Consider the following 27,255-nt stretch of genomic DNA (forward strand, 5'->3'; position numbering starts at 1 on the left):
GATCAGCGATTTTTAAAATTGCTTAATAAATAGTAAAAAAATTCCAAAAAATATAAAATTTGATCTCCAAGCACATTTCAATAAGGAGATCATGTTGAGCGGTTCGGATCGGTCGTTTAGATTTTCAAATCGCAAAATATGAGTGTGAAGTAAAATAGTCGCTTTACTTCGCAACTCACCGTAGCCCATCTCATGTAATTAGTATCTTATTAACGATATATATAACTATATAATTAATATGTTATATTGTTAATATATTAAGTAATTATTATAATAATATTATAATATTTTATAGTTATTACTTATATTAATATTATATAATTAGTATTTTATTATTAATATATAATTATATAATTAATATCATATATTGTTAATATATAAAATAATTATTATAATAATATTATAATATATTAATATTATATAATTAGCATTTTCTTGTTTATAATTATTATTAATATGTTATATTGTTAATATATTAAATAATTATTATAATAATATTATAATATATTATAGTTGTTATTAATATATTAATATTATATAATTAATATTTTATATTGTTAATATATTAAATAATTATTTTAATAAGATTATATAATTAGTATCTTTTTATTAATAATTTATAATTATATAATTAGTATTTTATTATTAATATATAATTAATATTTTATATTATTAATATATTAATATTATATAATTAGTATATTATTATAAATAATTAACCAATTTAGGCTTTCAAAAGTTTAGTCCTTCACCAACTCTATCCAAACAAAGAATACTTTAAGCTATGATTTGACTTTAAGACTCAACCAAACATGAATAATTTATATTGGCCTAAAGCTATGATTTAACTTTAGGCCTCAACCAAACATGAATAATTTATATTGGCCTAAGTTGGAATAACCAATTTAAACCGCCTTAGTTTTAGGCCACAACCAAACATGGGATTTGAGTGCAACCAAGAGACATGACAATTGGAGAGAAGTGAGAGTTAAACATGTGCTTTTTTTAACTCTGACGGAGAGGAGGAAGAAAGAAATTTAGTATTTTTTTTTTTGCTCAACTGTTCCAAATCCTTAACAAAATATTTCATTTCATTATTAAATAAAGAAAAGTTATAAAAAGATAAATATAGTTAAATGTATAAATTTTTGATCTGATTTGTCTCTATTTTTTATACTTTTTGTTTGAACTTTGAACTACTAGTTAATTTTAAACTACAGACATGTGCTCAAAGCCTCAAACATTGAATGCATTCCAACGACAAACGACAAAGGTAGTAAGATAAGCAGCACAGTGGCACCAACACCACCCACTGCCTTTAATTCCACCTTCTGGAATGAAATCTTCCTCCACAAATTCCACAATTGCCACCAGAAAGACAATGATTTCTCCGACATTATTTCCCATCTCATCTCCGTAACAGAAAAGTTACGAGCACGCACAAGCACAACGCCACATGACCCAACAATCATAAATCATTGCACCTTTTCGTATCACCTCATGCCATTTTCCTTTTCCGGGCACGTACGTACTAGCTAATTTCTTTTCCGGGCATGTGTATTTTAGCAACTTTTTCTTCTGTGCCCCTCAAAACTATTGAATTTGTAAAGTCATAATCAAATTAGTTGGACCGTTGGTTGTATACTACTGAATACTGATCCATCAATTAATGTTTTCAAATTGGAAGTGCAAAAATAAGTGAGATAGCAACTAAATTAATTTGGACTTCTCATAACCAACTAATATACATGACAATGAAAATTTAGACTGACGCGTCGTTTTCGCTTATCTGCTGACACTAATAGTTATATTAGTAAATAATTGTAGCTAAAGTGAACCAACTAATAGAGTGCCGCCAAGCAGAAGTGAGTTTCCTTGCTGTATACTGTATAGTATATAATAATAGAGAAATTTAGATATATGTCCATCATAATTTCATCAATTAAATATTTACCCATCAAAAGTTGAAAATTAGTCTGGCTCAAAAAAAAAAAACTGGCTCAAAAAAAAGTTGAAAATTAGTTATTTTTTCATCCAAATTCCTTTAATTTATTAATATTTCCATTCCTTGATTTAATCAATAAAAATTAGTGGTTAATATTAATAAAAAAATAAAATGACATTTTTAACCCTTTCCTCCCTCCTCTGATCTCTTTGCGTTTTAATCAGTTTACGGTTCTCATTTTCTTCTATGTTTCCCATCCATCTTTTTTAAACATACCCTGCTCTTATGACTCTTATTATTTTCTCTTATCACTTCCTCTTTGTTCCTGGTTCCGGTCATTTGCAAGGCATTTTCTCCAGAATTTATTTGATCATGGTCATCTCGGGCCATGTGTGAGAGCATCTGACTGTTGGGATCATGAAAAGGTACTTACTTCGTGATCCTGAGCATCTGATGGTTGTTGATCTCTCTGAATATCTCTCATCATCTCGTAAATTAAGTAGAGTTTCGAGGGGAAAAAAAAAGAAAAATCTCAGTGACAAAGATGCATTTGTTCAAATAAGTTTGTTTTATATAGAAACAATAAATACAAACAGTCCAAATATTTTTGTTAAATCTATTAAGAAAAAAAAGAGTTATTGGAAATAGGTGGTGCGAGACAGGACGTGTTAGTAGGAAAATTTATCTGTTTGGGACCTTGTTGTTTAGATAGAAGGAGATTTACACACTGAGAAGATTAGTACATGCAGTTCATTGTACCAATACAAACACTGGTACCGGTGTGTCCCAAGAAGGGGTACTGTCAATGAGAGGAGCCTTCTAGATAAGAAGAACTGGAGCAAGCAGAGATGCTTCAAGTGGATTCCGTGAGATAACATGATTAGTGCATTGATGTAATTATTGAAGCTGATGTAAATTGATTTTATGTTGAAGCTAATGTAAATTGAGCAAGTTGATGATTAGTGCAATCGATTAAAAAAAAACAGATGGAAGGTATAAAAGAAAATGAGGACCATAAATGGATTAAAATATAAAGAGAAGTGGAGAGAGAAAATGGTTAAAAATATCATTTTATTTTTTATTAATATTAATCAGTCTTTTTAGTTGATTAAATCAAGGAAAGAGGATATTAATAAATTAAAGGAGTTTGGATGGAAAAATAACTAATTTTCAACTTTTGATGGGTAAATATCTAATTGATGAAGTTATGAATTATGATGGGTATATATCTAAATTTCTCATAATAATAATAAGGCGGAGGCCCACTTACTAATGAATTTATTAAATACGAGACCAAGCATCCACCTACTCCCTTTCTTTCTGTAACTACTGCTACTTTACTACTAGGCGAGTTGGCGCACCACTGCTCTGTCCTCTCTCTCTCTCCCAAGGCACAACCGCAATGTCCCCGCTGCTGCCACCAATCCCACCCGCATTGTTTCACCACACGCCATGAAAACCTTCCGTCGCCGCTATCTTCTCCTTCTCCTCCTCCTCCTCCTTACGGAGGTGTCTGTGGAGGCGGCGACGGCCGCGGAAAAGCAGATTCTCCTGGACTTTAAATCCAACATCACCTCAGATCCAACGGGTGCTCTTTCTTCCTGGACCTCCTCCAACGATCCCTGTCAGAACTTCGCTGGAGTGTATTGTGATTCCTTCGGTGCTGTGCAAAGGATTGTCATACATCAGGCAGGTCTGGCCGGAGTTCTTTCCCCTTCTTTTTCCTCCCTTCCATCCCTCCAATCGCTTTCTCTATTTGGAAATAGCCTTACAGGTCAAATCCCAGCCTCCTACGCTTCTCTCTCGCTCACTCTCCACAAGCTCAATCTCAGTAGAAATGCGCTCTCTGGCGAGGTTCCCTCTTTTCTCGGCCAATTTATCGGCCTCCGCCTCCTCGACCTCTCTTACAATAGCTTCACTGGTCAGATACCAGAGGAGCTGTTTCAGAATTGTGTGAAGACCCGGTATGTGTCACTTTCTCACAATCTTCTCAATGGACCGGTGCCTGATTCGATTGGCAACTGTACCAATCTAGCCGGTTTTGATTTCTCCTTCAATAACCTTACAGGCCAATTCCCGCTGCAGATCTGTGAGCCACCAGCTATCAATTATGTTTCTCTTAGGAGCAATTCTCTTTCTGGAACTGTGGCCGATAAGATATCTAATTGTGGAAGTTTAGATCTTTTTGACATTGGAAGCAACCTTTTTTCTGGGTTAGTGCCGTTCAATCTACTGAGCCTTGTGAATATAACCTATTTCAATGTTTCTTGGAATAAGTTTGATGGGCAAATTCCAGAGATAAGCTCATGCGGAATGAGACTGGGCTACTTTGATGTTTCGGGGAATACCCTGGCTGGTGCAATTCCAGCCGGCATTACTAACTGTGGCGCATTGCGTTTCTTGGATTTAGGATTCAATAACCTCTCTGGCACAATCCCCAATACAATTGGTGGTTTGAAATCTCTCTCTGTTCTTCGGCTGAGTGAAAATGCTGACATTACGGGACAAATTCCAGCTGAGCTAGGTGGGATTGATCTGCTTCAAGTCCTTGATTTGGGAAAACTGGATCTTTCTGGTGATATTCCGGGGACCATTAGCCAATGCCGATTCCTCCTTGAGCTGTGAGTTGCTTTAGAAACTAATAACATAGATTATTTTAGATGCCAAGAATACTTTGTTTCATGAATCAATGAAATGATTTAGTTTTGTTACTCTTTCAGGGATTTATCAGGCAATCAATTGCAAGGAGAGATTCCGAGTAGTCTATACAACATGACGTACCTCAAAATCCTTGATCTCCACAGTAACCTTTTGAATGGCTCAATTCCATCCACAATTGGCAATCTCACTAATCTCAAAGCATTGGATTTCTCAAACAATTCACTCATGGGACCCATCCCTTCATCACTGAGTGGCCTAATGAACGTGACCTATTTTAATGTATCATATAACAACCTCTCTGGAGAAATTCCTCACCCTGGAATACTTCAGACTTTCAGTGCATCGGCATTTATGCAGAATCCTTTACTTTGTGGGCTTCCATTGAATAACAACTGCCCAGGGAGAAGAGCTCGAAGACTCAGCGTGTCAGTTATTATAGTGATAGTTGCGGTGGCAATAATTCTAGTTGGAGTTTGCATAGTTTGTGCCATGAATATAAGCGCATACAAAAGAAGAGGTGGTGGGAAGGTATTAGAAGAAGGAAAAGAAGAAGAACAAGAACAAGAAGAAGAGATAATAGCATCAGAAAGCACGCAACCGCCGCCTTCAGTGCCAGCTTCTGGGGTTATTATTGGGAAATTGGTGCTTTTCAGCAAGAGTCTTCCATCCCGGTACGAGGACTGGGAGGCTGGTACAAGGGCATTGTTGGATAAAGATTGTGTTATAGGAAGTGGGTCAATTGGTACGGTTTATAAAGCTAGTTTTGAGAGTGGAATTTCTATTGCAGTCAAGAAATTGGACACATTAGGTCAGATTCGGACCCAAGATGAGTTTGAGCAGGAAATGGGCCGGCTTGGTGCGCTAAGCCACCCCAATCTCGTATCCTTCCAGGGTTACTACTGGTCTAGTAATATGCAGTTGATTCTCTCTGAATTTGTCCAAAATGAGAGTCTCTATGACCACCTCCATGGAACCCTTTACTCAGGTAACAATGGTGGTGGGCCCCGCCCTGAGCTATTTTGGGACAGGCGTTTTAAAATAGCACTTGGTACAGCGCGTGCTATTTCTTATCTACACCATGACTGTAAGCCTCAGGTATTGCATCTCAACATCAAATCCACAAATATATTACTAGATGAAGGCTACGAGGCTAAGTTATCTGATTATGGTTTGGGGAAGTTGTTACCAATTCTTGGAAGTTTTGAATTGGCAAAATTTCATACAGCAGTTGGTTATGTGGCGCCTGAACTGGCGTCTCAGAGCTTGAGGTTTAGTGACAAGTGTGATGTGTATAGTTTTGGGGTCATTTTGTTAGAGATTGTAACAGGTCGAAAACCAGTTGATAGTCCTGGCACTGCTAAAGTTGTGGTATTACGAGATTATGTGAGAGAGGTTTTGGAAGAAGGGGTTGCATCAAATTGCTTTGATAGAAGGTTAAGGGGCTTTGTAGAAGCTGAGTTGATTCAAGTGCTTAAACTGGGTTTAGTTTGTACTTCTGAGGTGCCAGCTAGACGGCCGAGCATGGCTGAGGTGGTGCAGTTCTTGGAGTCTGTTCGAACCAATTCCTGATATGATTTTTAAACAGAAACAAAAAAAAAATCAACTTACATTCTTTATTTATTCTTTACTCTCTTTTTTTCCCCTCAATTCATTATATGATTATTCTTTGTTTTGTAATAAGAACATACTCTTGAGTGTTAATTTTGTGGGCAGTTTGTGTTCTTGTTAAGATAAATTCAATTGTAAGGAGTTATGGGTGTGATATCTTTGTGTAGATAATGAGGGGGTAGGTATTGAGATTTTTTTTTAGTCGATATATTAGTATATGCTAGTAGGAATAGTTGATACCTAACGTGAAACATTTATTTGCTAAAAAAATAACTAGAAAGCATGTAAAAAGGTACAAACTGAGTTTGTGTCTTTGTTTGTATATTTGTTTCTGTGTGTTGGGCATACTCCTTCCAGGCTAGAAACCAAAAGGCTGGAGAGAAACCTTTAATTTCAACATCTACATTTATTCAGGTATGATTTCAGTCCACCAGGAGAAGCATTTTTCTTTTTCCCTTTTTTCCCGTCCTTTTTGTTTGTCTACTGCTAGTTCTTGAATTTTACGTTTACTTAAGGCAGCATAGAATAATGTCCTCCTTGCTGTTCCTGTTTTCTTGTATTCTATCAACAACTATTTAAAATTTATAATGCAGGCAGCAACTACAATATCAATAAAAAAATATATAGTATCACTCAACCAAAAAAGAATCTGTTTTTTGGTTTTAAATTTGTTAATTTGGTTTTATATGCAGTTATATTTCAATCCTGCCACAGTGAAGATCCTTAGTTACATCAAGGCAAATAACTTACAGAAGTTCTTACATCTCCACTCAAACTAAATTTTAATTACATGCAATTTTGAAGTTAGTCTGTTGAATGTTGACAATTGTACTATACTAATGAGCCATATCTGTTTCCCTAACATGAGATCAAAATAAAATGAAGACAAGCATACTTGCTGTTCAATTTGAAGTCCGGGATCAGTTGTGTAGCATAAGTTTTTAGTAAAAGTTATCACATCGGGGTAGTTTAGCCAACAAATGCTTCAGTTAACATTGATTTCACTTCTTTGGTATGAGTCGTGAATTGACATGCGCTGAATGCTTGTCCTTTAAGTCCTTTTACTGTTATGAAAGATAATTGCAATATTTGACCTGATTTTGCTTTAAATTGTGTAGGTATTTGTAATTGCTATCCTTCTTAAGTTTACCATGAAGTGACTCTTCTCTGTAATTCAGGCAAGTCTTAGATTTTCCATTTTTTGGACATTACAGTTGGAATACAAAAAAAATGGCGAGTCATGCATACCCATGCAAAAGCTAAAAATATCCAATATGTGCCTGCAAAATATAAATTCTTTAGGCTCTCTATGAAACCATGAATCTCTTAAAGAATGATTATAACTTCATACACCGTATTAGGAAGTTAACAGAAATATTAACATGTGCTAAATTATTAGATCCTGCTAGCTAGTATGAGCATGACTACTGGTGTGTTTAGTTGCTATATCCGGAAGGAGATACATGATATATCAATGAAATGTTTCCCTCTTCAGGGTAAATGTGATATTGTAAGGTTTTGCAGGGTGCATATGAATTTTATAAAAGGCCATTTAGTATATATTTTAAATTGTGTTTTACCTTCGGGCAGGGGAAGGTGCTTACATTATTGCTAATAGGAAATGCAGTAAACCAATCGAAGTCAATTCCTGAAGGTTAAACTACTTTGGGTCTACCTGCTGCAATTGGAGCCTACCTTTATACTCTTATATTTGTAAGTACTACATATGATAGCTAAATCTGGCATTTCATAGCTTAGCCTTTGGATTTGAGAAAGTGTGATGAGTCCGGACACCATAAGAGGAACTGAAACCTTTAAAAAAAAGGAAACTTCATCAAATATAAGTTATTTTACCATTCATTTGAAGTATCATTTTATCTGACATTTTTTTAAGGTTAGTTTGGTTTGAAGATTTTATATTGTGGAATTTAATTCTTTCTTTGAAACTTTCTTTCTTTTCATATTGATGGTATAATATAAAACAAATCCTTATTCATTCACCCTATTTTTTTGCAAAAAAAAGGACATATAATGAATAAAATTTTCTCTTTCTAAAAATAAGGAAGAAAAAAGAATTCGTTCAGCTATTATGTTTGTTTATATTCGGTTTATGGAATCATTTTGTTATATTTTTTTATTATGTTTTGCTCATTTTGGTTTGAAGATTTTATATTGTGGAATTTGATTCTTTCTTTGACACTTTCTTTCTTTGGTGCTTTCATTTTCTCCGGGATTTAATGCCAAAAAGCTTTGATTTGTATTCAGAATGCTTAGTCAATAGTCACGAAAGTACATATTCTAGAAAAGCAGTGATGCACTTTTTTTTAAAGAAATACAGCCTGTATAAGTTAATCGAGATATAATTACTGCATAATTTCCGAAAAAAATCATGCACCAACATACACAAAGGAAACGGTAGCCGCAAGATGCACCTAGTTTGATCTGAAAGTTTATTTAAGTTCACTCCCTTTTCACTTTACAGACTCCTTTATGAAAGTGGTGATTTAGCATCCTATGGTCTAATTCCCTAATTTATTGGTTGCTTTCCTGTGGTGGTTAATATGTTACCTCTAAATGATGACCAACTTGTTCAGGTACTGCTTTCAGAATAAACTAGAAACATTTCTATTCAAAGAGGGATTTTGGGCAAAATAAAAATATTTTGCATATTCCAAACAACGATGCCGGAAATTCTTGTATATCCAATTGCTCCTGGATCAACACTGAAACATGGATGGGTTATAATTCAATTTAGGATTATGAAAATTTAGGGTCATTGAGGGCATGGGCAAATTTCCATCACCTTTATATAGTAAATGTCGCAAATAACCTGAAGGTTCGGAGTTTGGACTTGTTGCAAGCATAAAAATGTTGGATGCTGTTTGCAAATATGAAAATGTCACACAATTGCTATACCCTCAACTAAATATCCTAGGTATATGAACATAATATACTAACTCATGGCAAACATAAAAATCTCAGGTACTTGCTGAGCCGAAGAACTATCTGTGCAAGCAATTCAAGAAAATATTTAACACGAACGAGGTGTTAGGGGACTAAGGACTATCTTGGAAAGTGTTTTACTGGAGGCTATGTATGAGGTATGCTTTCAGTTTGTACTACATATTGCATGCCTCTTAGGCTCTTACTACATATTGCATTCATTTGTGATTTTAATTTGCAGACACCAGATAAAAAGAATGGTCAGGAGAAAGTGGATGCAGTCTTGGTGGATGAAGAATCCATTAATGGATCTGGGTCCAATAACACACAGTGTTGTTGTGGTCCTGTGGAGCTAAAATTCTCTGGGGTGATGGTGCTTTGGACTGCTACATTTCAGAAACTATTGTAAGACGTGGTGGTGAAATGAAATATTACATAGTAAATTTGTCAGGTTTTGTTTCATTTGCAATCGATCAATACTATTTCAGTAAAATTGTCAGGCTTTGTTTCATTTGCAATCGATCAATACTATTCTATGTGTGTACTAGATTCATACTGCACCAGATTAAGGTATAGAGTAGTATACCGGATTTTATACTTGTACTAGATTCATACCGTACCAGATTTTATACTTGTACATATTCATGCTTGGACCGTATCCAAAAATGTACTAGGTTCATACTTGTACCAGATATTATGCTGCAATATTAACTGGACCTGTACAATAATGAAACTGGTACGATAACCATACTGGTACAGATTTTATGAAAAGCCAGAATGGTATAGCAACAAGGCAGTGTCTGGTACTAAGTTAATCTAGTGTCACTTAATCGTGTGCTAATTCTTTCATCCAAGGCAAAACTGAAAATGAAGACGAACAAATCCAACTGAGAAGCAACTGATCTTGCTTGTACCAGCGATAAATGCCGGATTGCTCGTCTGTGCACCCTCAACAGTGATAGTCTTCGAAGGAGGTTCCTCATTGAGATATTTGTACAAACCATGACCATGGAGTGCTAGAACGATCTGTTATCTCCATGCTAAGAAAGTGCCTTGAGTCAATTTGGTGGAAATCGGAAGATGAAGAATCACAAGATGATCATCAGAGGAGCTGGTAGTGTTTAGGTTTGATGTAGAGTTAGAATTTTGGTTTGAATTTGAGAGAGAGCCAGAGAGGGATTAATTGGGGAAGAAGAGAGACATGGTGCTTGATACTATGAAATTGTAACTGAGAAGATAGTGAATGCAAGAATCTTTATTATTTCTTGATTGTTTGTACAATTACAGAGAGCCTATTTATAGGGAATGATTTACATCTAACTTACATCAGCTAACTATAGTTAAGACTCTCTAATTAGAGTTCTAACAGTCAATCAATTTCCTAACAAACTCATTACTGTTTGTTACAAATAACCAACTTCTAACAGACAGTTACTAGTCCATACGCCTAACATTTAATTAAGCTTGTCTTTTGTCTCTGATTCGACTGTTGTCTAGTATATCTCTATTACAAGAACTTTTGGTCTAGTGGCAAAAGGCAACAACTCCTGTGTGAGAGTTGTGAGTTAGAAATCTGTATGGAGGGTCCTATATGGACAATTAAATAGGAGTTGTTAGACTAGACTTTCAACTTTCTATCTAAAAATAAAAGTATATATTAAGGACATAATTGCCATTTTTACATAAAAACTATAATCATTTCTTTTTATCAAGTGTATTTCCAATCAATAATTTGACAAGAATTCAATTTTTTTTTTTTTCATTTTGATTCTGATCAACGAAATTCAATTAGAATTCATCTCTAATGAATTCTTTGAATTGAAATCAATTGAACTCCCAAAATTGAACTCTTGGGACTGTATTGTTCCGAAATCATTTCATATTATTTCTTCGTGTCTTAGAAAATGCGTGCATCGAACATGAAATGAGAAGGATGTTTGACATTTAATCAAGCAAATTTTAAATTTTGAACAATGAAATATTTGATTATTTTATGATGAATGATCAATCAAATTTAAAATCAACTCAAATTTGATATAAATTATATTTGAATAATTAAGAATACATACACAATTTTATTATGTAGAAATTTTATGTATACTTCTCAAAAACCTCAAAATTATGTATTTCCCCCTCTCAAATTCATAATATCATATTTACCCTTCTAGATTTTAAAAACTCACAAAAATCAACCATTTGTCCTCAGAAATCGATTAGTTAGAAGACGAAATATTTTTTTACACAGACTACATATTTTTATTTTTAATAAAGGATAAAATGAGTATTTTTATAAATTTAAAGTGAGCTTTAATAGAAGTATCAATTAATTGAATAAATTTGTGAGTTTAGAAGGACAAGTATGATATTATGAATTTTAGAGGACAAAACGTAATTTTGAGGTTTTTGAGGAGTACACATTACATTCCACTTTTAATCTAATCGTGCAAAAGGATGGGACCAAACTATTAATTTGGTCATCCTCACTTGGACTAAATAAATTATTTGATCCTTGTTATTTTTGAAGAAAAAAAATCATCAAACTGTTTCTGACAAATTAATTATTTAATTTCTAAAAGAGTTGCACAATCAAGACTACATAAAGAACAGGAAGTGAAAGTCAAAAGCTTGGGAGAAAAGGCAGACATTCTTCTCTCACCAGAGACCAGACACTTGTTTAAAACGTAATGGACTATTGACTATTGTAGGGGCCACAAATAATTGCGTTAATTGACCTTCTCTGTTCAATTGAGGAGAGAAGCAGAAGCTCTTCAAAATTGTTTGTAGCTAATTTAGTACGAGCGCTCTGTTGAGGTACGATGCCAAATCTCCTTCAAAATCACTACACCGGGTGATATTTATTTAATTAGTTTTCTGATAAGAAAACGAAGATTTAGGTTTCTTTGTTCCAGTTTGTCTTTTATTAATTATTAAGCCTTAGTAAATTTTAGGATACTGCACTTGGAGAATATTAGTATTAAGTTTTCATTACTTTTATGTTTCCCAATTCCTTATAAGAGAAGATCCCAATTGGGACCAGTACTGGATCAAATAGTTACAATTATGAGGTTGAGATGATTCAAGCAATTGTGTAGTTGTGCGGATAGGAAGGACATTTAATAAAAATAAATAGAAATTAGAGGGACCCAGGTGAATAATTACGATATTTAACAAGGCCCTTGTGGAGTTGTACATAAAAAGCAACTCTTGATTTTACAAACAAGCAAAAGGAAAAGGAAAGGGGATTTCTTTTACTAATAAGTAGTAAACCATCATTGAGGCTAACTAAGATACTGTGATTTCCTGCTAGTGTATGGTGGGAAGTTTCCAATCATTAATTTAAATAATGAAACACATTTACCTCGCCAGAGTTGCGGGAATATTGCTACTATGAATTATTTTGTCTTAATTTTCATGGTGATTAATACTATTTGTGTTAGTTGGTGTTTGGGGTTGACTAATTTATTATGCATTCAAGGTGTTTGACAAAATCCCTCGTAGAGCACCATTATCAGTTGTGGAATCTAACAGGTACAGGGGTCCTATAAATACATTTCTAATTTGTTTATACATCACTATAATTACTACACAATTACTCTTTAATAATATTTAATTCGAAGGATTAAGCCCTTTTTTAGTCAGGCCCACTTTTGATACCTGGCCGTATGTACCGAATAGTGAAAACCACTTGCCTATCCCAAATTCTTCTCTAATAAATATTTCCTTTTGTTTTTGAAGTCTTAAATCTGATTTAGTGGTTCATGTTGGAACCAATATATACTCAATCACATGCAAACTGCTGACATTATAAACATGCTTTGAGCATGGATTCACAGAAGAAATCCTTGATAGTTTTTATCAATTGTTATCTATTCTTTACCACCTAATTATGCAATTTTGTATAATTTCAATTAATGGAATCTAATTTCCAGGTCAATTTGCTTAAATTTGGAAAACCATGCAACATGGCTTTGCCTGAAGAAAGCAACTCTTGTTTCTTCAACTCAGATGAACCGTGTACATTCATAAATAACCCAAATAATAAGAATGAGTTTATGTTGTACCCAACATTAGAATTCATAAATCGGATTCTATTAGAAGAAGATATCGATGAACAATTTAGTGGGTATCAAGAGGCGGCATTGCTATCTGACATTCAGAAACCTTTTTATGATATTCTTGGAGAGACATATCCACCTTTACCAGATAACCAGTTAGTTTTGAATGGATCAAATTCAAACCATAATTCAAGCACATCCATTTCGAATGATTCGATCATTCCCAACTCAATTAGTACAAGCTCAACACAAGACTCTAGAATTGAGAGCTTACTGTTGAAGGAATTCCAGAGAGGGGTCGAAGAAGGATTGAAGTTTCTTCCAACCATCCACAATTTAGATATTGATTTGCATGTGAGTAGGCTTTCACTAGATACAACACATAGAATGAATAACAAGTCACCAGAAATCCAATTGGAGGAAGAGAATGCCCGTGGCTTGGTGAATAGGCGCAAGATTAAAAAATGCTCAACTGATGCCGATTTTAATCTTTTGGAGGGGCGAAACAGCAAAATTTCCATGTCTTATACTGAGGAAACAATAAGAGATGAAATGTTTGATAAAATTCTACTTAACCATGGAGAGGAGCATGTGAGAGAAGAAATTTCACAAATGAGAGAAATAATGAAACATGAAGAGAACAAAGAGATCAACATTGATCTTGAATCTCTCCTCATCCAATGCTCTGAAGCTGTTGCTCACAATGATCATAAAATAGCCAATGAATTTATAAAAGAAATGAGGAAGCAAGCCTCTCCAGTTGGCAATGGTATGCAAAGACTTGCATGCATCCTTAATGATGCACTTGAGGCTCGTTTGGCCGGCACAGGGCGTGAAACATATCGCCAACTCGTCAATAGACGAATTTCAACTCGGGAACTTTTGAAGGCCTATCATACGTACATTACAGCCTCCCCTTTTCTGAGGATTTCATATTGTTTTGCTAATGATTACATTTGTAAAGTAGCAGAGAATGCATCAAAGATCCATATAATTGATCTAGGCATTACTTTTGGATTTCAATGGCCACCTCTAATTCAAGCTCTTGCTAAAAGAAAAGGTGGTGCTCCAAAACTCCGGATTACCGGTATAGATCTGCCTCAGCCTGGTTTTCGTCCTGCGGAACAAATCAAACAAATAGGAGTGAGGTTAGAAGAATATGCTAAGAATTTTAATGTTCCTTTTGAATATCAATGCATTGCGTCATTATGGGAGACTGTTTGTATCGAGGATCTTAAAATCGACGATGATGAAGTGCTGATAGTTAATAGCATGTTTCGCTTTAAACAAGTTGGGGATGATACATTGGATGTAGATTGCCCGAGGAATCGAGTTCTCAAACTTATAAAGCAAATAAAACCAAAAGTTTTTATCCTCGGAATATTCAATGTTTCTTTCAGTTTCTTCTTCACCGCACGCTTTAAAAAAGTTATATCACAGTATTCCATGCTGTTCGACATGCTTGACACAGTAGTTCCACGGGATGACGAGGGAAGGCAACTATTTGAAAGAGAGTTGCTCGCTCCTTGTATTATTAATCTGGTAGCATGCGAAGGGCGCGATCGGGTGGAGAGACCGGAGACATACAAGCAATGGCACAAGAGGATTGCAACAGCCGGTTTTGAACAGCTGGTGATGGATCGAGACATAGTTAAGGATTGCAATGAAAAGGTGAAAAGTATCTACCATGAGGGATTCTTCATTGAGGAAGAAAGCAATTGGTTGCTTCAGGGTTGGAAGGGAAGGATAAATTACGCTCTATCAGTGTGGGAACCGAAACTCCAATAATTTGATGATCTCTAGAGATGACCCTGTAATTTTCGATTTATTTTTGAGTAATTTTATGTACTGTAGAACTCTGGTATCTTAAAAGAGTTTCATGTATGTACCATGACTTGGTTTTCATAACGAGTGGAAATGTTGTTTCAAAGGTAATAGGCAATAAATTTTCAAAACTACTGATTAGTTTGACAAGTTACATACGATTTTACTAATACAATTCGAGTGGCTTAAACAATATATCGTGATCTACGCAAGATTTTTATTACAATTTTTTTTTTTTCTACTCTCAAGTTCTACAAATCGCGGCCCACCGATCAGAGGTTCCTAACTGCTATGGTCAGCTTTTAATTCACTGGGTCCCTGTCTCAGCGATGTACCTCTTTTAGTTTTTTCTGCCCATTTCACTGCCCTTGCTGCCCTTTTCTTTCCTCACTGAACCAGTCTGAGCCCTTAAAATTCATCTCTTTTCTTTTTGCCTAATTCAATTTGTGCTCGCGACAGAAATCAACCCTCAATGGCCGCGATCGCCGCTTCCTCCACCACTCCACGCCCTCCCGCCGATCTCATATCCTCCTCCTACGACGACGACGATAATTCCACCACCACCAGCGACAGCGACACCTCCGTCTCTCCCTCCCAGACCCGCGGCCGCTCCTCCGCCGTCGAGTCCTCCATTCTCTCCACCTACCTCAGCGCCTCTGGCGAAGCCCTCTCCTCCGCCTCCCTCTCCAATCTCATCCCCTTCCTCTCCTCCGCCTCCGGCCGGGGCGGGCCCCACTCTTCCTGCCTTATCTGCCTCTCCCGCATCCGCCTCACTGATCCCGTCTGGTCCTGCACCTCCTCTTGCTTCTCTCTCTTCCACCTTCCCTGCATACAGTCCTGGTCACGCCAACCCCTTCATTCCTCCAATTCCTCCATCCCCTCCAGTTCCACCTGGTCCTGCCCCAAATGCCGATTCGCCTACCCCAGATCTCTCGTCCCAAGATCCTACCGCTGCTTTTGCGGTAAGCTTGAAGATCCACCGTTAGATCCATGGCTCCTCCCACATTCCTGTGGAGAAATTTGCGACCGACCACTGGGTGTACCCCACCCGGACAACACATGCGGTCACAACTGCCTCCTGCTCTGCCACCCAGGCCCCTGCCCTCCCTGTCCCCAGCTGGTCCTGGGTGCTCGATGCTTCTGTGGATCCCACAAGGAGGCCAGGCGCTGTGCTCACAAGCACTTCTCATGTGGGAGGAGTTGCAACAAGCCACTGACATGTGGGATGCACCGGTGCCAGGAAACGTGCCATCAAGGAGAGTGTCCCCCATGTAAAGTGAAGGGAAATTACACATGTGAGTGCGGCAAGGTTCGAGAGGAGCGGGTGTGCTCAGAGCGCAAATTCCGATGTGAGAACCCATGTGATGGGGTTCATGCATGCTCCAAGCACAAGTGTGAAATGGGCTGTCATGCGGGCCCATGTGGAGACTGCCCCCGGCAGGGAAAGAGAACTTGTCCCTGTGGGAAGCAGGAGCACAAGGAATTGGGATGCGATGTGGAGTCACCAACATGTGGGGCCACATGTGGGAAGTTTCTCAGGTGTGGCCGACACAAATGCCCGGAAAGGTGCCACCGGGGACCATGTGTGGAGACCTGTAGGATTATGGTGGTCAAGTTTTGCAGATGTGGAGGGTCAAAGAAAGAGGTCAGGCTTTTAAAAGTTGGTTTTCAAATTCATTTGGCACCACATGTGACGCAATCAGCTGATTAATTTGTAAAAGAAACTAATTTTCGTCCCCTGTTCAGTTTTGTTATTGTTCAATAAAACAAGTAAATTGGCTGTACATAAGAGTGTTTGTTCCATTGCCAGGATGACCCGAAATTGAGCATAATTAGTCTGATTTTGGTTCCTGGCAAATATAAAGTTGCGACTTTGTATGCATTGAGGTTAGCATATTATTGTTGATTAAAATAGCATGTCTAGAGGTGCTACTGTTACCTTTTCACCTGGACCCATTAAAAAGTAGATTGGGCATGGTTCCAAATATTTGCCCGGTTAAATTATGGGTATGGTTCTAGATTTAATATTTCCAAGCCCTAACCATATCAGGTCCCACCTGTTACTAAATGTAATTAATTAAGTTCTAGTAGATGAGAGTATAGAAAACATATGATCACTATCTGCAATTAGGGAAATTAGAAGTTACTATAGCTATCCCTTGTTGTTTTGAAATGAATTATAACTTCTATGTTAAATTGTAATTTTATGAATTAATGTAACTACTATTTGTATATGGATATTGAAATTGCCTAGTTTGTTGGCATATGTTTCTATTAATTAATATTTTATCAAACTTTAGTTGCCTGTGGTATTCAATTAAAGAAATATTAACTTGCAAATTTAATCGCGAAGTAATGCCCAATTTTAAGACCTGGATCTGTCCCAGACCCACACTGTAGTTAAGCCATTTATACACAGCAGATCAGTATCCTCTGTATCCTTCATTCCAGACTCGGAACTATTGATCTGTTATGTATTATTTGCAGTACCCAGATGTGGACCTGACCCGGTGTGACAATGAATAGTATGTGGGTCATAATACAAATAGAAACACGTTTATGGTATAAGTTTAGGTTCTAGATATGACGGAACACTTGTGACCAGACCCTATTTTGCATGGTACCACCTTTAGCAACATCATCTGATGGGTGGAAGTTTGATTTTTAACTCAACGTTCAGGTTCCATGCTACCAAGATTTGACTTGTGAAAGAAAATGCCAGCGGTTACGCGATTGTGGCCGTCATGCTTGTAGGCGTCGGTGTTGTGATGGCAGCTGTCCATCTTGTCCAGAGGCATATTATCCAACTTTTTCTATATATATTTTTTTCTTTTTTCTTTTTCTTTTAGTGAGTTACTAAAATATTTGAAATACTCAGATCTGTGATAAGCGGCTAAAATGCAACAACCACAAATGCCCTTCTCCATGTCACCGGTACTCAGCACTACTTAAATACTTTCTCTCTCCTTGTTCATGGTCTATGTTTTTTATGGGCAGTGTTGACATTAACATTTAAAAAAAAATGCCAACTAAAATCGCTTTTACCAAATAAGTGCACCCCAGTTGACCCTTATTAGTTTCCACTGATAGTGACGATGGTGTTAATCACATATTGTTATATGTAAATATGTTTGTTACTTTTCTGAATTCTCAGACCTTGCTTCTCATGAGTTTCTTGAGTGCCTTATATATTGGCCGTCACAAGTCGTATATTAGTCGTCACACGTATATATTTTCAAGTTCATTCACACTGCCTTTCATCAGTAATGCTACTACTCCATAAGCAATGTTTTTATTCTTCAATGTCATCACTTAATACTAAACTGTAATTTGTCTTTGTTTGCTTTGCAGAGGTGCTTGCTCTCCGTGTCCTTTGACGGTGTCAATTTCATGCCTTTGTGGGGAGACACATTTTGAGGTGGAATTCGGTACTCTCTCATCCGTTAAATGTGCCTATGCTTTTCTTTTACCATTACCATAATTACTGTAGTTTTTGTTTTTGTATATGGAGGGACTACTACTGGTCATTGTTTGTCTTGTTGTCCTCCGTTTACACTCCAATTCAGAGAGTAGCAAAATATATATGAAAAAAATTAACATTTGCTTACTTTAGCCTCCTATTAAATGTTGACCAAACAAGAAATAATTATAAAAAAAATTCACTCCCCTTCTTTCCCTTCCTCTTCTCTACATCCAAACAAGGGGTTATTCCAAAGTTCTTTCGAGTGTTGTTATTTTGCATATTTCTTCTTAGTAATTGGTAGCTTGACAATTTACTAATTAGTACTTGTTTGGTTGGTGGTAGGATTGATCAACTATCTATTTCAAAATCCTGTAAACAGTTCTTTTATTTCACAGATTTACCTTGCAAATTTCTTTATTATGTGTTTGCTTCACTAGACTAGGCAAATAACTGTTCAGGACAAGGAGAGTGGTAGGCCTGGTGGGCCAATAAATTTACAATGGTTATAACCAGGGTTGGGTTTCATTTCTAGCCTACTCCAACTTGTTTGGGACTAAAGGCTTGGTTGTTGTTGTTGTTGTTATAGCCGGGTGATAAGCAGCTAAAATCTCACAATAATTAACTATATTTCCATAAGCTTAAAAATAAATTGGTTTCTATTAACTAGGTTCCTTGCGGAACTGAGAAGAATCAAAAGCCACCAAAATGCTCCAAAAAGTGCCCCATATCTCGCCTCTGCAGGCACAAACTTCAATCCCGGGTGAATTTTTAGTATTCCTCATAATCTTGCTGAAATTTCATAGTAATTTGTTTCTAACAATAACCATGATCCACATTTATTTATGTAATTCATTTATAGACTCACAAATGCCACTATGGAGCCTGTCCACCTTGCAGACTTGTTTGTGGAGAGGAGTTTTCTTGTGGCCATAGTTGCAAAGAAAGGTCAGGAGAAAACAAGTCACTCTCAAAGTTGTTTTTCTTTGTTATTTGTAATTATTTATTCTATTTCATGTATTTTTTTTCTATTTAAATTGGAATGTAATTATGATGTGCAGATGTCATGGCCCCATTCCTCCTCCTAATCCGGAGTTCACTCTAAAACCAAAGAAGAAGAAAATGGGAAGAGTCGTTGAGGCTACTCCTGGATCAACATGCCCCCCTTGCAAAGAGATTGTTTTAGTCTCGTGCTTTGGCCAACACCTTGGCCAAGAAAGACCAGTACGGCCATTAAAACATGTTTCAGTACTTATTTTATAAGTAGCATTAGGTGTCTTTGAACTTATTACTTGTTTGATCATACACTTTAAGGTGCTAACATTAGAATTTATCTTTTGTTGGTCTATTTTTAGATGGTCTGTGTTAGCAAGCGACAGTTTTCTTGTGAGAATCTCTGTGGAAATCCTCTTCCTTGTGGAAACCATTACTGTACAAAATCATGCCATGTATTGGAGACTCAGATGAGATCCACATATGCTGAGCCCTGTGAGGAATGTACCCTTCGTTGCCAGAAGGTTAAGCTTTCTTCTTTTATCAATTTATCTATTTTACCCTATTTTCTAAGTATTACATAATTAATGGGAAATTATTTGTTTTGGAATATCAGGGTAGGCCGACTTGGTGTTCACATTCTTGCCCGTTACCATGTCATGTTGGCAATTGCCCTCCTTGCAAGGCCCTTGTAAAAAGATCTTGTCACTGTGGATCCATGAAACATGTATTTGAATGTCTGTATTATAACACATTAACTGATGAGGAACAACTAAGGGTGCGAACCTGCAGTGGTCCATGCCATCGGTAATTCTTGACAAGTTTTAGAACTTCCTCCTCATCATCTGAAGCATACTATTACATGATAAGTACCTCATGATTTTGAAACTTCAGGATCATAGGCACCCACTCTTTTGTATTTTAAAAAAGACTGATGGTTAGGATTAGCAAATATTAAACCTTCATATAAGAAACTTAAATGTGATGATCTGACAGTATAAATTTTGTGAGAACCCTTTTGTGTGCATTGTTAGCATTTTAAAAAAGGTCCATTGCTTGCCTTCTTTCATCAATGTATTCAGAAATGATGCATCCTTTGCATTTTTTGGCCCACTATGGTCTATGACAGTTCCGTTGACAAGTAAATTCATTGAACCTAAATTTTTGTGTTCAGGAAATTACCAAATTGCCCACATCTGTGCTCTGAGATCTGTCATCCCGGTCAATGCCCAACCATAGATCTGTGTACAAAAAAGGTTGGTTTGGTTTGCTTTACTATCTTTATTTTTACTCTTGTTTACTAGCTTTACCCATTGACTCAACCTGAAATACAACACTTATGTTGGTAAAGAACCTGTATATCTGCCAGCTGTAAATTGTTACTGCATATACAAGGTTTAGGTTCTTTTAGTACCAAAACAATATTTTAACTATATGAAATTTTAATGTTTTGTAAGGTTACTGTCCGGTGCTCCTGCAACACCCTCAAAAAGGAGTTGATATGCCAAGATGTCCTGAAAACATACAAAATCTTGGGCCGAGATCCAAAAGATGTATCTAAGAGCCATTTCCGAGTTGGTCTACTTCCTTGTGGCGCAAATTGCAAAAAGGAGGTCCAAAAGGATGAGTCGGAGTTGCATCTCCGTAAGACTCATGAGAGCAAAGTATGTGATATGTTATCCCTTTTCCTTTATTGCCAATAAGTTGTCCGTTTAATTCTTCTTTTGCTTTGTGTTTTGGTGCTTTTGGGTTAATTGGTTAGATTTGGCTTGACCGCTTTATTTAAACTTGAGTAAATAGGAACCTGGTGCCGAACTTGTGAATGTGCCAAAGCGCAGGAGAAGACGTGAACGTGGGAAAGAGACAAGACAAGCTTCAAAATTTGAGGTAAGAAAGGATATCTAGTTATGAATTGCTAGTCTCAATTCAAGAGGGGCTGATATTTGAGCTTTTTACTTATACGCTCCATCTGACTTTTCCAGGCAATTAAGACCATTTCCATGAGGTGCTTGTGGGTAATGCTTATGATTTTAGTATTCATTATGTGTGCTTATTGGTGTTACAAAGGCATTTTTTGGCTCTCTGATTGGATGAATGAAGTCGACGAGCAAAGACTGAGGAAAATGTCTCCTAGACTAAACCAATAAAAATATGGTCCTAAGACAAAAATTTGGCCCGTTGGGGTTTCAGAAAGTTCTCAAAAAATTCATCATTTTTCCAATTGATAGTTTTGAATGAACATGTAGCAGCAATTTCTGTCGTGAATTGCCGTTGAGTTGGTACTGAATGGATGCTGTTTGTCGTTGGTTTATTCATTGAGAAAAAGTTTCTGTCCACTGAGTTTTGTTCATCATTTGTTCACAATTTTATCCACTTCCGTCTAAAGTAATTTTACAGTATTCGCACAAGTCAAAGCTGTGAATAAATGATGGACAAAATGCTGTGGACAATTAGACGCTTCCTTATTCATTATTGACTGGTTAGGATATTCTCGGTTTCTATGTCCGTCTCCCTGAATATTTCTTGGTAACGACAAAATGTATTGTTTTATAACTATACTTTTGTCAAGCAATTACAAAAAACTGAAATTTATTTCCCAATTGTGGGCTTATTATTAATGCAATCGTCAATGTCCATAGGGCCCACAATGGGTAAATTTTGGGTTATAATAGACCGTCAAATGGGACCTAATAATGGGCATAAGGCTATCGTTGACAAACGGCTAGATATGGTTCTAATTGCACATAGCAGAACTAGAAATACCTTATCGTAACTGCAATGTCCAACAACCAGAACCAGAAAATACATAGTAACATGAAAAGCCAAATCAACCAAAAAAAAAAAAAAAATCAAGAAAAAATATAGACAATTAAAACATGTTTTGCAAACACCAGATATCCCAGATTGATCCGACGGTAAATTCGACATTATTTACAGAAACAGAAGATGCATCGTAATCTATCTATGAATCTAATTCTTGATAGATGAGTACTGTAGAATGAACAGTACTCCTACAGTACTTTGTAATTTCTCTTTTGAGAAACTGGAAATTAGTTCAATTCTCGTGATTAAATGCATCTGGCGCAGTTTATTTTTAAACAAGTTTAGTTAGTTAGTTAGTTAGTTAGTTAGGAGGTAATGGTGGATCAAGATTTTAATTATTATCCATTGATTTTTTTTTTCTTTTAAATAAAAGGTTGGTCACTACTCTCTATATGGCTCAATTGCGGAGAAAGTTGATCGGAGATATGTAAGTAAAATTTTGCTCTTAATTGGTATCTAATAAATATTTTTGAATAATTTTTCAAATTAATGAAGATGTGATATTAATTATACTTCGCTGGACTATGAATTCAGGCAATGTCAATAGCATATGCAATTTGCATTGTAGGATGATTTCCCATAACTTTAGATTATGGCGTAATGTTTTCTTAATATTTTAATATTTAAAAGTTAAATTATGTGTCAAATCATAACTTTAGATAACGGATAATGTGCTTCTTGTCTGTTCCACCCAAGCAAGCAAAAATAACAAACAAATAAAACCTACTTTCTTTTCAGTCACTGTATATTTTTTTAAAACAAACTTTTATTATACCAAACAACATACAAACATGAGAGGGTTCAAATGCCTCCATTTTTTAAAACTTTAATAACTCAAAATTTGAAACTTGAAAGTCAAAATAAAACCGTTGGATATAATCTACATCATTATATCTATGCACATGTAAAATATTATGACATTTTAACTTTGTTTTGATTGTTATCAAGGGATTGTAAAAAAATGTACTAATGTAGATAATTTCTAAACGTTGATTTTGAAACTTATTAATTCACATAAAAACAAAATTGAAATGTGATAATATTTTATGAGTATATAGAGAAAATAACATAAATCACATCTAATGATTTATTTTGATATTTATAATTTAAATTTTGAGTCATTGAAGTTTTTAAAAATTGAGACATGATAGAGGCACAAAAAATGAAGGCATTTGAACCCTCTACAAACATTCTTTTCAAATTAAAAACTCATTCTTGCAGCTTCGAAGCACAGAGAATTTCAACAACAACTGACAAAAAAAGAAACAAGGTAACTACTCTCCACATAACAACTATCCGAAAAACCACGAACAAGGTAATAAATTTCTACATCCACCATGAACTTGAATATCAAGGTAAGTTTTCCATGGAATTCTCAAGTGGTATTAGTAGAATTTTTCTGTGGTAAATACCACTTGTTATTTACAAATTCTGTGAATTGTGGTGTCCATTTGGACTTTAAAGTACCTTTATCAGGATATGGGCTTATGTGTACTTGCATAAAACATGTTATAATGTCTTTTATCTGTTTCTTTGCACATTGTTACACATCCAACATATAGGTAAATATCCTTTGGAAATAAAGTTATCAACAAAATTGAGTTTCTTCTCAATTTCACCTTATTTCACGCTTCCACCTATAACAGTGTTGTAGATCATAAGATTATGCCCATGCCCTTTGGAAATCATAACGTGTACAAAATCTAATACCTTCTTAGTTTCATCTTTCTAGGCATAAAATCCAGTGCCCTCTCAGTTTCGCCTCTTTTGCACAGCCATTTATAAGTGTGTTCTGAATCACAAATTAAAGTCGCACCCTTTCAGAATCATCTCATAAAAAAATCCAATGCCTTCTCAGTCTCACCTTTCTTGCATTACCCATCTATACAAGTACTCCAAGTCACAACAGTAGCCCCATGTCATTTGGAAATCACATCATTTAGAAAAACCAGTGCCTTCTCAGTTTTCACTCTTCTGACACAGCCTAGCTACGATAATGCTCCAGGTTATAACATTAGGCTCATGCCATTGCAAAATGATGACACATGGAAATTCCAGTGCCCCTTAGTTTCATCTTTCTTTCACAGCTCATTTATAAAAGAAAGTACAACTGACAACAACACGCCCAGCACCATAACATCAAAATCAAACCCTTTGCAAATCATGTCATAAAAAAAATCCAATGCTTTATCAGTTTCTGGACCTTGCATTTAGATAAATTTGTCCCACTATTACGGATACAAGTACTTCTAATCAAAAGAAGAAAAAAGAAAAGTGGAACAGGTCTAATCGCATGTGTCTTATGATAATGAAGAGGTTCATGAAGATGCATTAATGAGCACTCAAGGGGATATAAATTTTATAATCCTACAGAACATCCAGTATTTGAGACAGAAAATGCAAATTGTTTTTTAGGATGTTGAGTTTGTGGGGGGTAAGAAAATAATTAATTTCGAAGAGGAATATGCAAATATTTCATCAGGTATTGCGAGTTTTGTGGATATAGATCCGAGTTTTACTCAAAACACCATTACAGACGAAATCATTATTGAAACTCAAACTCAACAAGATGAAACAGCACAAAATAAAAATCCAGAGATGGGTGTAGGCCACTCAGGGCTGCACCAAGTTTTGGAAGATGTTGTTGTAGGCCAGATTGTTTCAGACAATACTGGAAGCCCTCAAGAAAATTTAGAAGTGTCAATAAAGAAATATAAAGCTCGTCTTGTCGCTAAAGATTTAAGAGACTTTATATTTGATTTTATTTAATGAATGTAAGCATTAACCGACCCAAATGAAGGTTAATGATTGTTAAAATTATGTGCACATAAAGTATAGTGATGATTATTATGTTTACATATAATTAATATTGTCGGCTCAAAGGAAGGTATATTGATTGATATGTTATTTGAATCATCAATACTCTATTTTTGGAAGTCTCTTTAAAGATCATATTGGCATTGGTTACACATTTTAATTTGGAGGTTTAGTAGATGGATATTAAGACAGCGTTTCTAAATGGTGACATTAATGAAACAATCTATATGGTGCAACTAGAAACCTATGTGTCAAGAGACGCAAAGTCTATAGTGTGCAAACTTAAGAAATCCATCTATGAACTAAAGAAAGTGTCTCAACAATGGTATTGCAAAATTATAGTGAGATTATCTCGTTTGGTTTTGAGATAAATTTATTGAATGAATTTGTATATCTTAAGTTCTGTGGGAGTGAGTTTGTATTTCTGGTTTTATATGTGGATATCATATTGCTTGTCAATATCGATATAAATATGTTGCAATAAACTAAGAACTTTCTGATAAAGAATTCAAAGATAAAAGATTTTAGTGATGCATCATTTAGCCTACGGATTGAAACACTAAGGGATGAGATCCAAAAGTATTCTAAGTTTATCTCAAAGGAATTATATCGATAAGGTTCTCCTTAAGTATGACAAGCAAAACAGTAAACCATAAAATAAATCTCAATAGGGAAAGGAGACAAATCTAGTCTCAACAAGTGCCCAAGTATTATTCAGTTAATAGAACAATGCTAAAATAAAGTAAAATAAAGGAAAGAGTACATAATGGTGAATTGAAAATAGAACATATAGGAACAGACTCTATGTTAGAATATCCTCTTACTAAGAGATTGACACCGGCTAAGTTTGAAGAGCATGTTGCTCATATGGGTGTAATCTCTATCGAGAATATTCAGTTTTAGTGGGAGTCTGTTATTTGAAATTTAATGTTATATTTTTCATTGTAATTTTGGATATGTAACTTGTGACATGTAACAAGTGTTATATATATTATGAAGTTTCGATATTCTGTTTCTCATTTATGTTTGAATATTCAGTTAATTTATGAAATTCAGTTTCAAGATTTAAGTGGGAGACCAAGTTAGAAATAGGCACATAAAGATCACAATTGCATGTAATTTCTATGCTACACATCCACATCATGATTCATGTCATTCAGCTATATTAGTAATGTGATTATTAAGGGTTTAGTTGCGAATAAATGCGACGAATACCGCTTTAGTCGTTTACTAGTATAGTTGATGGACCGAATTGGTTTGGGAATATATAAAGAAGACAGTAAATAAATGTGCTCACATAAGGAACACAATTGATACGTCCAAAGGGTATGGTAAAAAGTTTCAGTACAATTAGATGTACCTTTTATCCCTAAATACACTTTTTGGTTCGAATTGCAAGTATACAATTCTACCTTGTAGTATATTGTCGGGTATCGATCCACAGGGAGTATGTTTAATTATTATGCTAAAACTTTAGTAATAAATTTCAGAAAAATATAATAAAGTAAAGTGCAATAAAAGTAAATTGGGGGGTTTGTTCTAACAATTCCTAAAGATGGGTTCAATGCCCAAAAGAAATGAGTTTGAAACAATAATTGTAAATAAAAGAAATAAAGATTGGTTTGTTTTCTAGTTTGAGAAGATTTAGGGGCATTCGGTCTACAATCCCTTGCTAACTCTATCTATTCGGTATTTGTTTGAATTCATGTATGATTTGATGAGGTTTCTAACCTAAAGTGTTAAAAAGGGTCACGGTCGTGAATTAATAACGTGCCTAGATAATTTCAGACTTCACGGTCGTTCTTCACCCTAATTATCTAGATCCATTGAGCTCTTGTTAGCCTATATTGACTAATTATTGACACAAGTATTTTGGTAGGTTGGGTTAATGTTCCTCGAATTTTAGGTGCTGTCACCATCCTAAAGGGATATTTAACAATCACGTTTACACAAAATACGTATCAATACTTAATCAATCTAGGTGTCCTAAGTAGGGGTTTGACTTCACGGTCGTTCTTCACCAAACCCTAATCCTTAATTTCTATAGTTCCGGTTATAGGTATCAAAGTACGGTCGCTTCTAACCTAAAACCTAAGATATTTGTGTTCATAATTTGGTACTCTCAT

At 35.5% G+C, this 27,255-nt stretch overlaps 2 protein-coding genes and 1 pseudogene across 4 annotated transcripts; all 3 read left to right on the forward strand.

The window, feature by feature from the left end:
• Positions 1-3,284: 3,284 nt before the first annotated feature.
• Positions 3,285-7,594, forward strand: LOC144568147 (Leucine-rich repeat protein kinase family protein). 2 transcript variants are annotated; one of them, XM_078318393.1, is made up of 4 exons: positions 3,285-4,566; positions 4,666-5,701; positions 6,572-6,628; positions 6,907-7,594. In XM_078318393.1, the coding sequence occupies exons 1-4, from the start codon at positions 3,398-3,400 to the stop codon at positions 6,991-6,993; spliced, it is 2,349 nt and encodes a 782-aa protein (XP_078174519.1). In that variant the 5' UTR covers positions 3,285-3,397; the 3' UTR covers positions 6,994-7,594. The 2 variants fall into 2 exon arrangements, with proteins under 2 accessions (XP_078174519.1, XP_078174518.1); XM_078318392.1 differs by lacking the exons at positions 6,572-6,628; positions 6,907-7,594 and having other exon boundaries at positions 4,666-6,333.
• A 4,303-nt stretch (positions 7,595-11,897) lies between these two features.
• Positions 11,898-15,142, forward strand: LOC144568441 (scarecrow-like protein 14 pseudogene; annotated as a pseudogene). Its single transcript, XR_013515659.1, has 2 exons — positions 11,898-11,968; positions 13,087-15,142. The product of XR_013515659.1 is annotated as a scarecrow-like protein 14 pseudogene (transcript).
• A 242-nt stretch (positions 15,143-15,384) lies between these two features.
• Positions 15,385-21,841, forward strand: NFXL2 (NF-X1-type zinc finger protein NFXL2). The gene is made up of 13 exons (XM_078318394.1): positions 15,385-16,681; positions 17,717-17,830; positions 17,915-17,970; positions 18,388-18,454; positions 19,167-19,259; positions 19,359-19,444; positions 19,558-19,720; positions 19,852-20,013; positions 20,106-20,296; positions 20,664-20,745; positions 20,947-21,153; positions 21,290-21,376; positions 21,472-21,841. The coding sequence occupies exons 1-13, from the start codon at positions 15,509-15,511 to the stop codon at positions 21,634-21,636; spliced, it is 2,646 nt and encodes an 881-aa protein (XP_078174520.1). The 5' UTR covers positions 15,385-15,508; the 3' UTR covers positions 21,637-21,841.
• Positions 21,842-27,255: the final 5,414 nt, after the last annotated feature.

The sequence above is a fragment of the Carex rostrata genome, chromosome 17 (genome assembly GCF_964058835.1).
Source record: "Carex rostrata chromosome 17, lpCarRost1.2, whole genome shotgun sequence".
NCBI lineage: Eukaryota > Viridiplantae > Streptophyta > Magnoliopsida > Poales > Cyperaceae > Carex > Carex rostrata.